Source organism: Hirsutella rhossiliensis, assembly GCF_020360975.1.
Source record: "Hirsutella rhossiliensis strain HR02 chromosome Unknown scaffold00007, whole genome shotgun sequence".
In the NCBI taxonomy this organism is placed as follows: Eukaryota; Fungi; Ascomycota; class Sordariomycetes; order Hypocreales; family Ophiocordycipitaceae; genus Hirsutella; species Hirsutella rhossiliensis.
The window spans coordinates 3,293,140-3,305,483 of record NW_025408673.1 but is presented as its reverse complement, the minus strand read 5'-3'; the positions used below and the strand labels follow the sequence as shown (position 1 = coordinate 3,305,483).

Below are 12,344 nucleotides of genomic sequence, written 5' to 3'. Positions count from 1 at the left end.
AGCACCTGCCACCTTCGCCACCACCCTCTCCGTTCCCAGGACCACTGCCAGGCATTGGGTTGGACGTGAGTCGGGTCCTAGACAGCGATGTGAAGGGCGGCAATGCCGGGACTATTCGTCGGCGCGCGAACGCTGCCCTTGGGAAGTTGGGTGTGACCTGTCTGGGCGTCAATTCTAAGGGAAACGGGCGTTTTCGGCTTCTCTTTCGAGAGTCGGACGTCGATAAAGTACGACAGAACGACACCTGGATGAGGACACACTTCGACAAGGGAACGCTATATGGGGAGCAGTGGTACCCTCTACGGGTTGATAGAGCCCGTTGTGGGGTTGCGACGGATGATATCGGATGCGCCGTCTTTGGGCGGATGAACGGGGTGAAAGTGCACAAGATGCGATGGCTCGGGACAGCGTCTGTCGACAAGGAGTACCGCTCTCTGGTGGTACATCTGGATAAGAAAGAGGAGGTGGACAGGTTGCTTGCCAAACGAACGGTTGAGATGGCGAATGGCGAGTGTGCATACACGCGACCATTCGTTCAGGGACTTCAACCAGCGAGATGCTACCGCTGCCACCTCTACGGACACTTGCATTATCGCTGCAAGGCGCCAACTCCGATCTGTGGACAGTGCGGCCAACCGGGCCATTCTGCGTCGACCTGCACCTCCGACGTTTTTAAGTGTGCAGCGTGCGGTGGAAAGGAGCACACAAAGCTACAGATCCTGGGTCCGGTGTATCGCCGGGAACTCGCCAAGTTACGACCGACACCTTACTAACATACATCCTCTGTCTTAACCTTTTCTTTTCAGCACAAACCCTCTACCTATACCTGTGGTTGCCCCACAGCTGGTAGGTTAGCTACACCGGACGGCTAAAGGCAGGTGGACTCTTCGTCAAATGCGGCGGAGGAGAGTGGTCTGTACCTCATCAGACAGGCTCCAGAATTGGAAAGGGACAGGTCAAATGAGCAAGAGACGGATTGAAGGATGTAAGAGAAATTTAGGCATTAGATCGGGACGAATTCCTTGGGCTCGGAACCGAGTATTGGACAACTCTAGATTAGGCTTAGCGAGTCTGACGCAGTGCCTCTGACTATCGTCAATGGCGAAATAAACATCATCATCATCGTGACCGCCATCTCCTGCCAGCGGGACCGTTCCGGCCCCTCTATCTACCCGGGCCGCCTATCCGCTCCGACCATGCTCCGGCCGGTCGGCGGGATAGGGCCCTTGCCCCCATCGAAAGGACCGTCCGGCGAGAACCGTCCAATCCTGCGAGAGACATGGGTACTGGCCCCTCACTTCGTGACCGCCATCTCCTACCAGCTGGACCAAAGGTCTTGATCATGACCTAAGCACTCCGTAAGCCCTCTGATCTTCCACGCCGGATTCTGGCTGGGCGCCGGTAACAGACCATTCCCCTCCCACGTCCTCCCAGCTCTCGTTCGCAGCACCATGTCGCGAGAACACCCAGCCACTGTCGCACCCGAAGAGGTTCACCGCACCTTGAGGGATCTTGAATCGCAGGCGTCCTATCGGCGCCGGTCCTATCAGCGCCCTTCACCACTTGCCAGAGTCCCCCACGATGAGATCCTCCGTGTCTTGCGAGACATGGACCGCCAGCGCACCGAAGACCGAACCCGCCGCCGTGAAGCTCAATCCCGATATACCGCACAGACGCCGCCGCCTGCCACTCCATCACCGAAACGACCTAGACAAGAGCAAGCGCCTCCCACTCCACCGCCGACGCAGCCAAGGCGCTCCCCCAAGAGACCCCGGCCGATGCGAGAACCGTTCAACTTCAACGAGACTCTGTCGAATCCATACTGCATCACTACAACGCCACTTTCCGCGTCAAGGAGCAGGCATCATCGACAAGATCCTGGTGCAACGAAGTTCCGGTTGCCCTCCAGGTAGAGGCTGCTAAATCTTTCTACCAAGCGTTTACCGAGGAACGGACGTTGCCGGTTTCCCACTGCGTCTTCTGCTATAAGAAGACACCGCCTTGCGAACTCGCCACCATGCAGTGGAGGGGTCGCTTATCGCCCTCCATGTCGCAGGCGACCAGGACTATCCAAGAGTGTGGCACGTGCCTTCCGTCACACGAGGGCGCCGGAGTTGATGTGTGCCGCGAGTGCCGCGTCAGCTTCGACAGGGGACGGCTGCCCAAGGCCTGCTCGGTCAACAACATGGCCATCGGTTGTGAGCATCGGTACCCCGACGAGCTTGATGACCTCTCTCCCGTCGAAGAGAGACTCATTGCCCTGCATGCGCCTTTTGGCTATATCACCAAGTTCACGGTCGACAACAAGACCCGTTCGGGAATCAGTTACCGCAAGCACGTGAAGGGACATATCGTCGTCTTTCCGAACAAGGTGGACGATCTGGTGGCCACGGTTCTACCTCATCCCTTGCTGCAGGCCATTGAGAACATCCACGTCTCTTGGAGCGGTTCGGGCAAGCCTGGCTCCGCAGACGTCAGACACCTGCTTCAGGTGCGCAAATCTCGAGTGGCAGCTGCCCTGACATGGCTGCAAAGGAACAACCCACTTTACGAGGATATCGCAATCAACCAAGCAGAGATGGACGGCTGGCAGTATGCCGACGGCTCCAGTGTCCCGACTCTCATCATGGACCGCATGCGAAGAGAGGAACCGTCGACCGTTGAGAAGACACAAACGGACCACATAGTCCCGGACACTGATCGAGGCTTGGAGGAAAACAACTTCAGAAGCATCGATGAACTGGTGAACTCGATTAATCCCACTCTTGCGGCTGAATCTTGCGATTTAGACTGTACTCTGTCCACTGAGCAGACTCAACCATCCCCTGGTGAGCCGGCGACTCTTGTCCCCGACTCGGCTGTCATCGGCCTGGAAGTTGACACCGTCTGTGAGATGTCTACGTCCGGCATGTTTCCCCTCGACGGACCGGCTGCCTTCGCGGATACCGATAAGCTGTCGTTTCTGGCCGATATCGTCAACGCCAATCCGGATCGACATGGCAACTCTGTGCCGTGCGTTATGCAGGTCCAAACTACGGGAGATCAGCCATTTGTCCGAGTAGAGCGTGGTGCGGATTTTGCAGACAACCTACACGAAGATTTCTTCCCTCGAACATTTCAGAAGCTTTTTCCGTGGGGAAGGGGCGTCCCGAAATCGAAGTGCGACTCGAGTCACAGCCGACAAAGCGATGCTGTCGACCGTCACCCGAATCACTCTCTTAATTACTGGGCCAGATACGTATTGCAACGGCATGGAGGCCGATTCGCCACCCATACTGTCTTTTGTTTCTTAGTATTCAACACCCTCCTTCGCTCCTCCAACCGCCGCATCAGCATGGCCCGTGTCGCTAAAGATTCCTTCCACAGACTTGAGCAAGCCTATGCGAACTTGACCGAGGACCGACTGAAGAGAGCCGAGGCGGAGATGCGGGAGACGAGGACTACGTCGGACCCCGACGTATCGGTCTTGCTTCGCGAGCTGTCGATTTTCGGTCATGCACAGCCGCTCTCGAACGAATCCCGTTTGCTTATGCGGAGGAAGATCCAAGCTCTGGACATCCGCGCCGGTATGCCTGCAATCTGGATTACCATCAGTCCTAACGACATAAATAATCCGGTGAAGATGAAGCTTGCTATTCACCGGCTCCACGATTATGAGTCTGCAAAGGAACTTTTGGCCGATCTCCGTGAAAAGTACGACAGAATCGCCCTCAGCACCATGGATCCGGTCAGCTCGGCCATCTTCTTCCACCGAGAAATATCCCTATTCTTTGACAAATACGTGAATACAGGCCGGGAATCGATCTTTGGCAATATTAGCCACTACTACGCCACGGTGGAAACGAACGAGCGAGGCAGCCTCCACTTGCATGGACTCCTCTGGCTGGACGGGAACATGCGGTTACCGAACCTGATGGACGACATGGCCAACCCCGCGGAAGGAGCATACCGTGCCCAAGTGATCCGATACGTAGACTCCGTCTTTCATGAGTGTCTAGATGAAGATGCTGGAAAGGCCGTGCGACAACAGAGGAAGCCTATCCATCCCGTGGAGGAGGTCATGACCAGCACCTCGGCTCTTAGTGCGGCCTTCGAAGACGAATCCAACTTCATCGCGTACTATTGCCAAGTGCACTCCCACACGTACACCTGCCTTAAGTATTCTCTGAAGGGTATCATTGAACAAGGTGCGAATCCACAGAGACGAACGGCCTGCCGCTTCAAAGCACCGTGGAAAATCGTCGACGAGACGGGGTTCACAGACGACGGCTTGCTTCAGATCCGGCGCAACCATCCACTCGTCAATCGGTATAACAAGTCATTGGCGGTCGGCCTTCGCCATAATCACGACGTCTCGATGATCTTGACCAAGACCAAGGGCCTGGCCATGGTGTACTACATCACGAACTACGCCACCAAACTGGATACGCCGATGTGGAAACGCATTTATTGCAGCACGTCGGTGCTGTAGTGACCCAAACACCAAACCTTGTTCCCCTCTCCTCCGAGCTCATGCAGACCAGGGCAACCATACGTACATACATACTCTCGCGAAGGAGAGAGCAAAAGTGGGCATAAATGTGGATAAAGGGACTTTTTGAAGGTCGAGTATCGTACGATCAGATGTTGTGTTAATTTTCTCTCCTCTGCTGCCCTGTATCCGTCTAGGCTTCCCCTTTTATATCCCTCTGTGCCTTCCCTATGTTCATATCCCGTGTTCAGGTATAATATACATTCTATCAGGAAGAGGGCACTCCTTGCCTCTCACTGAAGGCCGCGTAAGCCATCTACGTCAGCACATTCAGCTCGATCTCCCCGATCAATAGCTTTCCAAGCTATTAGGCCGATAGTTCAATCTCTTGAGGTCCCCGAGCCAGTAAAAGATATACCGGACTCCTTGGAGGATCCCGTTCGAATAGGAGATCCTCCGGACCCCTCAGTGGACCGCAAACCTCACTCCTTACAGGCTTACCTGGTTTCGAGCTGTATTACCTAGAGAGACTTAGAGGCCTCACTTTGTTCGGACCTTCTTCTCGACACATACTTTGTATATACATACATAAATACAAGGTATATATGCATGTACGTATGCACAGACATGCCTCGGGGCCGGCACGTTAACCTTGCCATGGACAGCACGTGGCGATCGCGGCCTTGACCACCATCTCGCCGTGACGCCTAAGCCATGTTGTCTTGATACCTCAGGGTCTGACCTCGACTAGCCCCGGGCAATTATCATGCCCGCAGCCAGGGAGGGCTATAATCTGCATTGTCACCAGACGGAAATATTCGGACGTCGGCCGGCTATGTGTCTATTTTCTTCACATCTACGAATACGCAGGTCCCGCCGACAGCAAATCGACAAATTGATAGGGATACACATGTCCGCCACTCAAGAGGCATCGTATCTTTCTAGAGCCGGTGGCAATAGTTTTCACCCTTCTGTGGGGGATATGTTTACACCAAGCCACAGTTCGAAAACACTTGGCCGCGATTCCGAGGCCTTTTTGTCTTCGAATTCGCCCCTGCTAGCGAAACTTTTGCACGCAGAGCCATCCGTCTAATACAATTCTCTACATTGCAACATGTTGGCTTCACCGACAGTACGAATTCGATACATGTCAATGCAACGTAGACGTAAAGCAGCTACTGACACCGGACACCACGGGAAGGTCTGTTGCTTCGTCCTACTGCTTACTCTACTGCAGTATCCGGTGTGCTCGCCAGAGGCACGTACACGAGGGCGTTAACTCAACGAGTGCATTGCATCCACGAGAGTATAAACTCCGCTAGGGTCTCCCGGGCCGAGCGTGCGGCGTCACGTTCTTGTGCGTGCCCGCGAATCATGATGACTTTTGGCTAGACACGTTATTAATTAGCCAAGACCGCAGCATAGAGCACGACATAGGAAGAATGTGTGGCTGGCAGATTCACCGCCGTACCGAGCAAGGTCCACTACGCTGAACACTTAGAGAAGTCGGCCGGCCTTCAAGCAGGCCTTTCACAACAGACATATCTGGACAGTCTGGCAACGAAAGAGCAACATCTGTGGGGCTTGAGGAGACAGGCAGCAATGTACTGAACCGTGAATAGTAGCTTAGCGTAGTGGCCTTCTAGGGGACTCCCTCTGGGCGTAATAAATAGCTTTAGCATTAGCATCAGCCACCCTGCGGTCCCTGCCATGCCTAGATAGATAGATGCTCGGCACCGACCGGGTGCTCAATATCCCATCCCTTTCCTAGACGCCATGAAATCCACCAGATCAAAGAAACTCTTCTTGTAGAACCTCTGCTGCGTGGTTAGGTTCACCGCCTGCATTCCGAACTGCGGGCGGAAATCGCCCAACTCCCAGTTGTCGACAAAGGACCAGGCGAAAGCACCGAGGATATTGACGCCGTCCTCATGGATCGACTTGAGCATCTCGGACAGGTAAGACAAGTAGAACTGACTTCGGGGCGAGTCGAAGCGCTGGTCGGACATTTGGCGCTGGGACTCGGCGAAGATTGCGTACCCAACCTCGCCGACGACGATGGGCTTGCGGAAGGTGTTCCAGGCGTAGAAGAGGAAGGAGCGGATGTACTCGGGCGTGGCGTAGACGTACGTCTGGGCGCGGTAGCCGACGTTCCAGCCGTGGACGTCGACCTGGGACTCGACCACGCAGCTGGGGAACAGGGGATGGCTTGGCCCCTGGCGGACGCAGGCGTCGATGCCGCCAGGCGGTGGCGAGATGACGGTTGCCGTGTAGGGGTCCAGGCCGAAGAAGTCGGTCGTGTCGCCGATGTAGGCCAGCTCCTCGTCTGTCAGCTTCTTGGCCTTGGGGAGGGTCTGCAGCACGGCATCGGGATACTGCTCGCCGAGGGCTATAGGGTTGCCGTAGGTGCCCAGCTGGATGGCGTTGAACCGGTTCGCGGCTTCGACGTCGGCCTGGTTGCGAGGGTTCCTGGGCAGGCCAAAGTTGGCGTTCCATTTGAATCCCATCTGGCCCGTGGCCTTGAGGTCGTCGTGGTAGAAGTGGTAGAGCTGCGCGTGAGCGTGAACCACGTTGTCGAAGCCCGTAAAGTTGAAGGTGTTGATCATCAGCTCGTTGACCGTCACCCACATGGGCACACGGTCCGCAAAGTGTGCCAGGAGAATCTTGCCGTAGTTTACAAAGGATTCGACAAAATGTTCGTTCCAGAAGCCCATGTTGTCGAAGTGAAGATCTGGCACCTCGATTCCCGATCCGTTGGCCGTCTTGATCAAGGCGCACGGGGTGTCAAAATGGAGCATGGTAGCCACGGGCACCATGCCCTTCTCCAGGACGTAGTTGATCAAGTCGTCGTAGTGCTGCAGGCCCTGCTTGTTGATGGGTGATCCGGCGCGGCCAAAGGACAGGATCCTCGACCACGAGATGGAGAAGCTGTAGTACTTGACGCCCATGGCAGCGATGCGCTCAATGTCCTGTTTGTACAGGAAGTAGTTCTCGAGCGTCGTATGGGCCTGGGCTTGGTCTGGGGTCATGACCACTTCCAGCTGGCTTGGCCCGCGACCCTCGAGCGCAACTGCGCCCTCGATCTGGGCCGCAGATCCGGCAACGCCCAGGAAGAAGCCGTCGGGGAACTCGTACGAATCCTGGGCCAAGAAGTACTCCCTGCGCGGAGCCACGAGCTCTTCGGTGGGAACGGGGCTCGGGTTGACAGTGGTCGAGTACAGTCCGGTGGTTGTGTAGTTGGGCATGTTGGCGCTGAGCCACATGGATGACCAAGCGGCTTGGCCATAGATGTCGTCAGTGTCTGTAGCCGAGATGGCGGTTTGACCGGGGAGCCAGCTGCCGTACGTTGTCGTCGATAGGCTGGTGTTTAGGAGTTTGACAGCGTCCGAATACCGGGGACCATAGATGGTCGTGGGCGTGGATGTCGGCGCAGGCAATGAAGCCGCATATCTGAATGCAAATTAGTATTTCCAGCCTTTTTTTTGACCACAGATGAGAGAGCAAATAAATGCATGCGCATCTCACCTTACGGTACTGGTGAGTGTGTAGGAAAACGGTTGGAAATAGTACGAAGGCTTGTTGGCATTCGGTTTTGCCGCACCGCTCGTTGGTTGAGCTGCATCAGAAGTGCCTACGATGTAGACTTCTTGACCCTGGACAAGAAGAGCCGCAGCACCGGTGATGATAACAGCGGTCAAGCGCATGATGATGAGCTGAAGGGACTCGAAGAAACGTTGGGAGTGCGATAATATCGAGCAACCGACCGTCGCCGCAGACCACCTGGGCAACCCGACAGCTTTGTACATGTACAATGCTCTAAGCAGGTAGTAGTAGCTTCACGTTATTATTATTTTGTATTGCGCCCGGAGGGTTCCCCCATAGAGCCACTACGCTAAGCTACGTACCTACTGTACATGGTTCCATCGCACCTGAAGCCCCACGCTTCTTTTCATCTGTTTCCAGCCTCGTTCGCTGTGACATGACAGGCCTGCTTGAAGGTCAGTTTCTCCAAGTGTTCAGCGTCCTACCTTCAGCGACTGAAGCGCGGTCTGCCAAGTTGAAGGCTGTTGTGTTAGTATGATTATCCCTTGATCAGTACATGGTCCCTCGTCGGTCCATACTGAAGCGTTTCGTTGCCAATGCGAACTGTATTGTCGCCCGTACAGCCCCCATATCGGGCTGCCACTTGTTATCGTCTGACTCTGCCTTGCCTCCTAGGAAGAAAGACAGGTTTCCCATCTTTCCGCGAGCATATCGAAGCATGATTTCTCGTTGTACCGTCCATCTTCTGCATCAAAAGAGGAAATGTTCCACCGTTTCCGCCGACTGTCCGCAGGTGCACTCATCCGATTCCTCTGCCCCGATTTTGCGAAGGTAGCCATTCAGTCGTGATTTGCCAGTTCGAAGTTGTACCAACACTTCAGATTCCTTTCTAGTTAGCTCGTCGTACATCTTGCGGGTGTGCTTGCCCGGCAATGCTTTATCGATGCGCTTTGAGTGCTTTCCAACCCTTTCTGGGATCTGACGAACGCGAGTGTGTTCGTTGAGCAGCAGTCGTAACGTCGTTGCTCTTGCCTGAAACGTTGCTGGTTCAGCGATGCATTCATCTCGCGTCGCTCTTTTCGCTTGCATTTTGGCCAGTGGCCTAGAGTGAACTCCTCATTCTTTGCAGGCACCCAGCGAAGTCTGACTCTGCAGCCTCTTTTCGCCAGATACTCAACAGATCCGTATATCGCCCGTATCGTGCACTGACCAGACTGCTGCCGTGGCCGCCCGATGACTTGCAGGACAGAGCGGTTGCTTGTCACAACTGTGAGCTCTCGGTCATGAAGACCGAGAGGCACACACCTCAGGCCATGGCGATTGCCTCGAGTCCTGCTGTGTAGGCATTCTGCTCATCACTGGAGCCGAGTGGCGGAGTAGCTGGCCAGCACCCCGTCTGCGCTGTCGCGGGAAGCATCCCGAACGACGCCTCCCAACCCGACCTTGCCTTTCCTTTGAGAGCTGGACGTCGCGATAGTGATGCCCTCCGAGTCATCCGGCTTCACCACCTCCACTCGGTCTGTCTCATCCGTTACCTGCACTCGGTCCTCCCACGGCGCCAGTGCGAACTCGTGGATGACTTCCAGGCGCTTGGTGTCTATTCTTCCCATCGCCGAGGCGAGCTTCTGCATTGGCGAAGCATACCTCCTGTTCAGCTTGAGCCTCAACGATGTCAGAGGATGCGTCTTCGGGAGCGTCCGCATCCTTATCCAGAATTTCGTCGCTGCTTGAGTGTGCCGTTCTCGAACTGATTGCACTCCGGCCTCGGCCTCGGCCACTGCCGTTGCAACTGTGCGGAAGCCTCCCGTGACTGCCTGGGCTCCAATTCGCTGGGCCCTGCCAATCCACGACGCTTCTTTCGCCCGCACGCGTGCGACCACACGTTTGAAGCATAGTCCATGGTTGGCGCCACGGTCGCGACGAACAGTTGCCTCGCCATCCGTGGCGAGGCCATCTTCAGTCGTTTCAAGCACATGGCCGCGGCCAGCCCCTTGGCGGCCGCACTGGCGATGTGCTCTTTGAAGCGAAGCGCCTTGTCCATGATGACTCCCAACAGCTTCACGTTCTTCTTCGGCTTGATATCGTTTCCTTTGATGGTGAGGGGCAATTCGCTGTCGCGCTCCGCGATGCGTGTGAAGTGGATGACGGATGTCTTATCCGCTTCAAACGTGGCGCCGCTGCGCTTCTCCCAATCGAGCGCATCCTCGATAATCGACTGAATACCATCTCTGTTCGACTCTGCCGTTGGTCCCGTGACCCAGGCAGAGTAATCGTCCACAAAGGCGATGGACCCACCGTTGTTACTGATCCGTCTTTGCACCAGGTCCGCGTTGAAGAAAGAAAAGCCACTGGCGACAGTGGCGATCCCTGTGGTAGACCGGCCTGCGGCAGGGCTGGTGCTCGGATGTGTGCCCGTTGACAACCACCGACGCGGTCCGTTCCGAGCAGAATGCGTCCATCCAGACGACCAATCTGTCCGGGATGCCCCTTGCTCTCATCCTGTCAAGCAGCCGCTCTTTGCAAACTCCATTGTATGCCCCTTTAACGTCAAAGCTGATGAGGCTTAGCACTCTGCCCATTCTCCACGCCTTGTAGATCCGCTCCTGCAGAAGCACTAGTGCTTGGTCTGCCGATCTACGTTTCCTAGCGCCGAAGTGGTTCGCGGACAAAGCCCATGGGCCTCAACTGCGTAGCTGATGCGTTCTGCTACGACTGCTTCCAGAATCTTGCCAAGGGTCGACAGAAGAGAGATCGGTCGCCACGCCTTGGCCAAGGTATAATCTCCTTTACCAGGTTTCCTCAAGGGAATGATCTTGGCCGTTCGCCATTGATGAGGCACCACGCCCTCTCGGAGCGATGAGTCGAAAAGCGTCCACACCGGACCTTGACCACGTGCCAGAGCTTCTTCCAAACCATCGCAGGAAGACCGTCCTCCCCAGGCGCTTTCAAGGCTTCGCCGCCATCACCTTATCCTCAATCTCTTGCAAGGTGAGGTCCGGCATGGCTATCTCTTCTCTTTGCGGACGTTCACCTCCGGTTCGATCCTCGTTGGCAGAGGCGGGAAGAAGGTGCTCAGGAGCTCCTCTGCTTGCTCGCCCTTGCCTTCGGTGATCGAGCCGTCGGCTCTCTTCAACGGCGGCACCTTGTCATCTGTCATCTCCGTACCAGACTTCACATACTTGACTGCCTTCCAGATGTTGCTCTCGTCCGTGACGAAGTCATCCCAATGGGCCTTTTCTGTCTCCGCAAGTTGTCGTGGTACCTTGGCAGCCTCCTTGGCGCGTTGCTCCAGATCCGGCCGTGACTGGCCGGCTCGTCGCTGTGCCCTCGCTTGATTGCGCCAGTACGTGTATGTCCGCCGCAGTCGTGTAAGGTCCTTCGTCCACCATCGTTTCGCGTAAGGCGGCGGCTGTGCCCGGGGTGTCAGATCGTGCAGCACCTTGGTGACCACCCGCATGAGCTGATCCGCCTGCGTCTGCACCCCCACGTTCCACGGAAGAGGTCGAAGCTCGTCCTCGACCCTGGCTGCGATGGCGACCCACGGCGCGTTCCTGAGCAGCAGGCGCTGCGGAAACATTCGCTCCGGTACTTGAATGTCAAAGGTCGTCTGGATCGCTCTGTGGTCTGATCCGTGCTCTGTCGGGTGAATCACGCAGGATATCACCTCGTCTGCCAGTTCTGCCGATGCCAGCACCAGGTCGATGGTGCTCTCCTTGTCCGGCCCCTGCCACGTTTTCGTCCCTCTCGGGAGAAGGCTGCAGAGACCAACGTCGTCCATCAGGTCAACGATGGGCTGACCTTCCCCTTGTCTTCTCGCTGACACCTCATCTCCGCCCCAGAGGAGATCGTGGCGATTGAAGTCCCCCGCCAGAACCACATCTGTGCGGTTTCCTGTTCCATTGCGGAAGCGATCGATCACGTCGCGCAACACCTCCATCGCGCTCGCCAGCGCCTCGTCGTTCTTCCCTTCCACATACACTGACACCACCATCACCTCCCTCCCCTCGAGTCGAACTATCGCTACTGTAAGGTCAGCCGACGGCACGGATACTTGCTCTGCCTCAAGGTCACTTCGGATCCAGAGCATGCTGCGGATCGGCCATGAGGCGTCACGAACACACGTCGGAATCATCTTTGTCCAGTTACGATGTCCCATAGGACTCGTCACCACCTTTCCGTCGATATTGCGCGCATGTGGCTCAGATATAGCCAGTGCGACAAAATCCTTCAGGTCTTCGTCGTTCATCAGACTCTGCTGCACATCACTCTTGTGTGCATTCAGCTGTAGGATGCGGAGGGACTCAAGCATCGCTGCTCGGGTTCCTCATCC

General features: G+C 56.0%; 3 protein-coding genes across 3 annotated transcripts; 1 reads left to right on the top strand and 2 right to left on the bottom strand.

The window, feature by feature from the left end:
• Nucleotides 1-1,451: 1,451 nt before the first annotated feature.
• Nucleotides 1,452-4,471, top strand: HRG_07129 (Arrestin-lik; the record flags this gene model as incomplete). The annotated part of the gene is made up of 3 exons (XM_044865600.1): nucleotides 1,452-1,717; nucleotides 1,786-3,012; nucleotides 3,367-4,471. 3 exons carry the CDS (start codon nucleotides 1,452-1,454, stop codon nucleotides 4,469-4,471), a joined length of 2,598 nt encoding a protein of 865 aa, XP_044719562.1.
• A 1,748-nt stretch (nucleotides 4,472-6,219) lies between these two features.
• On the bottom strand, nucleotides 6,220-8,175 carry HRG_07128 (glycosyl hydrolase family 1 protein; the record flags this gene model as incomplete). Its single annotated transcript, XM_044865599.1, has 2 exons — nucleotides 6,220-7,921; nucleotides 7,997-8,175. The coding sequence occupies 2 exons, from the start codon at nucleotides 8,173-8,175 to the stop codon at nucleotides 6,220-6,222; spliced, it is 1,881 nt and encodes a 626-aa protein (XP_044719561.1).
• Nucleotides 8,176-9,369: 1,194 nt separating this feature from the next.
• On the bottom strand, nucleotides 9,370-12,101 carry HRG_07127 (endonuclease-reverse transcriptase domain-containing protein; the record flags this gene model as incomplete). Its single annotated transcript, XM_044865598.1, has 6 exons — nucleotides 9,370-9,850; nucleotides 9,895-10,407; nucleotides 10,500-10,513; nucleotides 11,046-11,251; nucleotides 11,324-12,028; nucleotides 12,086-12,101. 6 exons carry the CDS (start codon nucleotides 12,099-12,101, stop codon nucleotides 9,370-9,372), a joined length of 1,935 nt encoding a protein of 644 aa, XP_044719560.1.
• Between the last annotated feature and the right edge of the window lie 243 nt (nucleotides 12,102-12,344).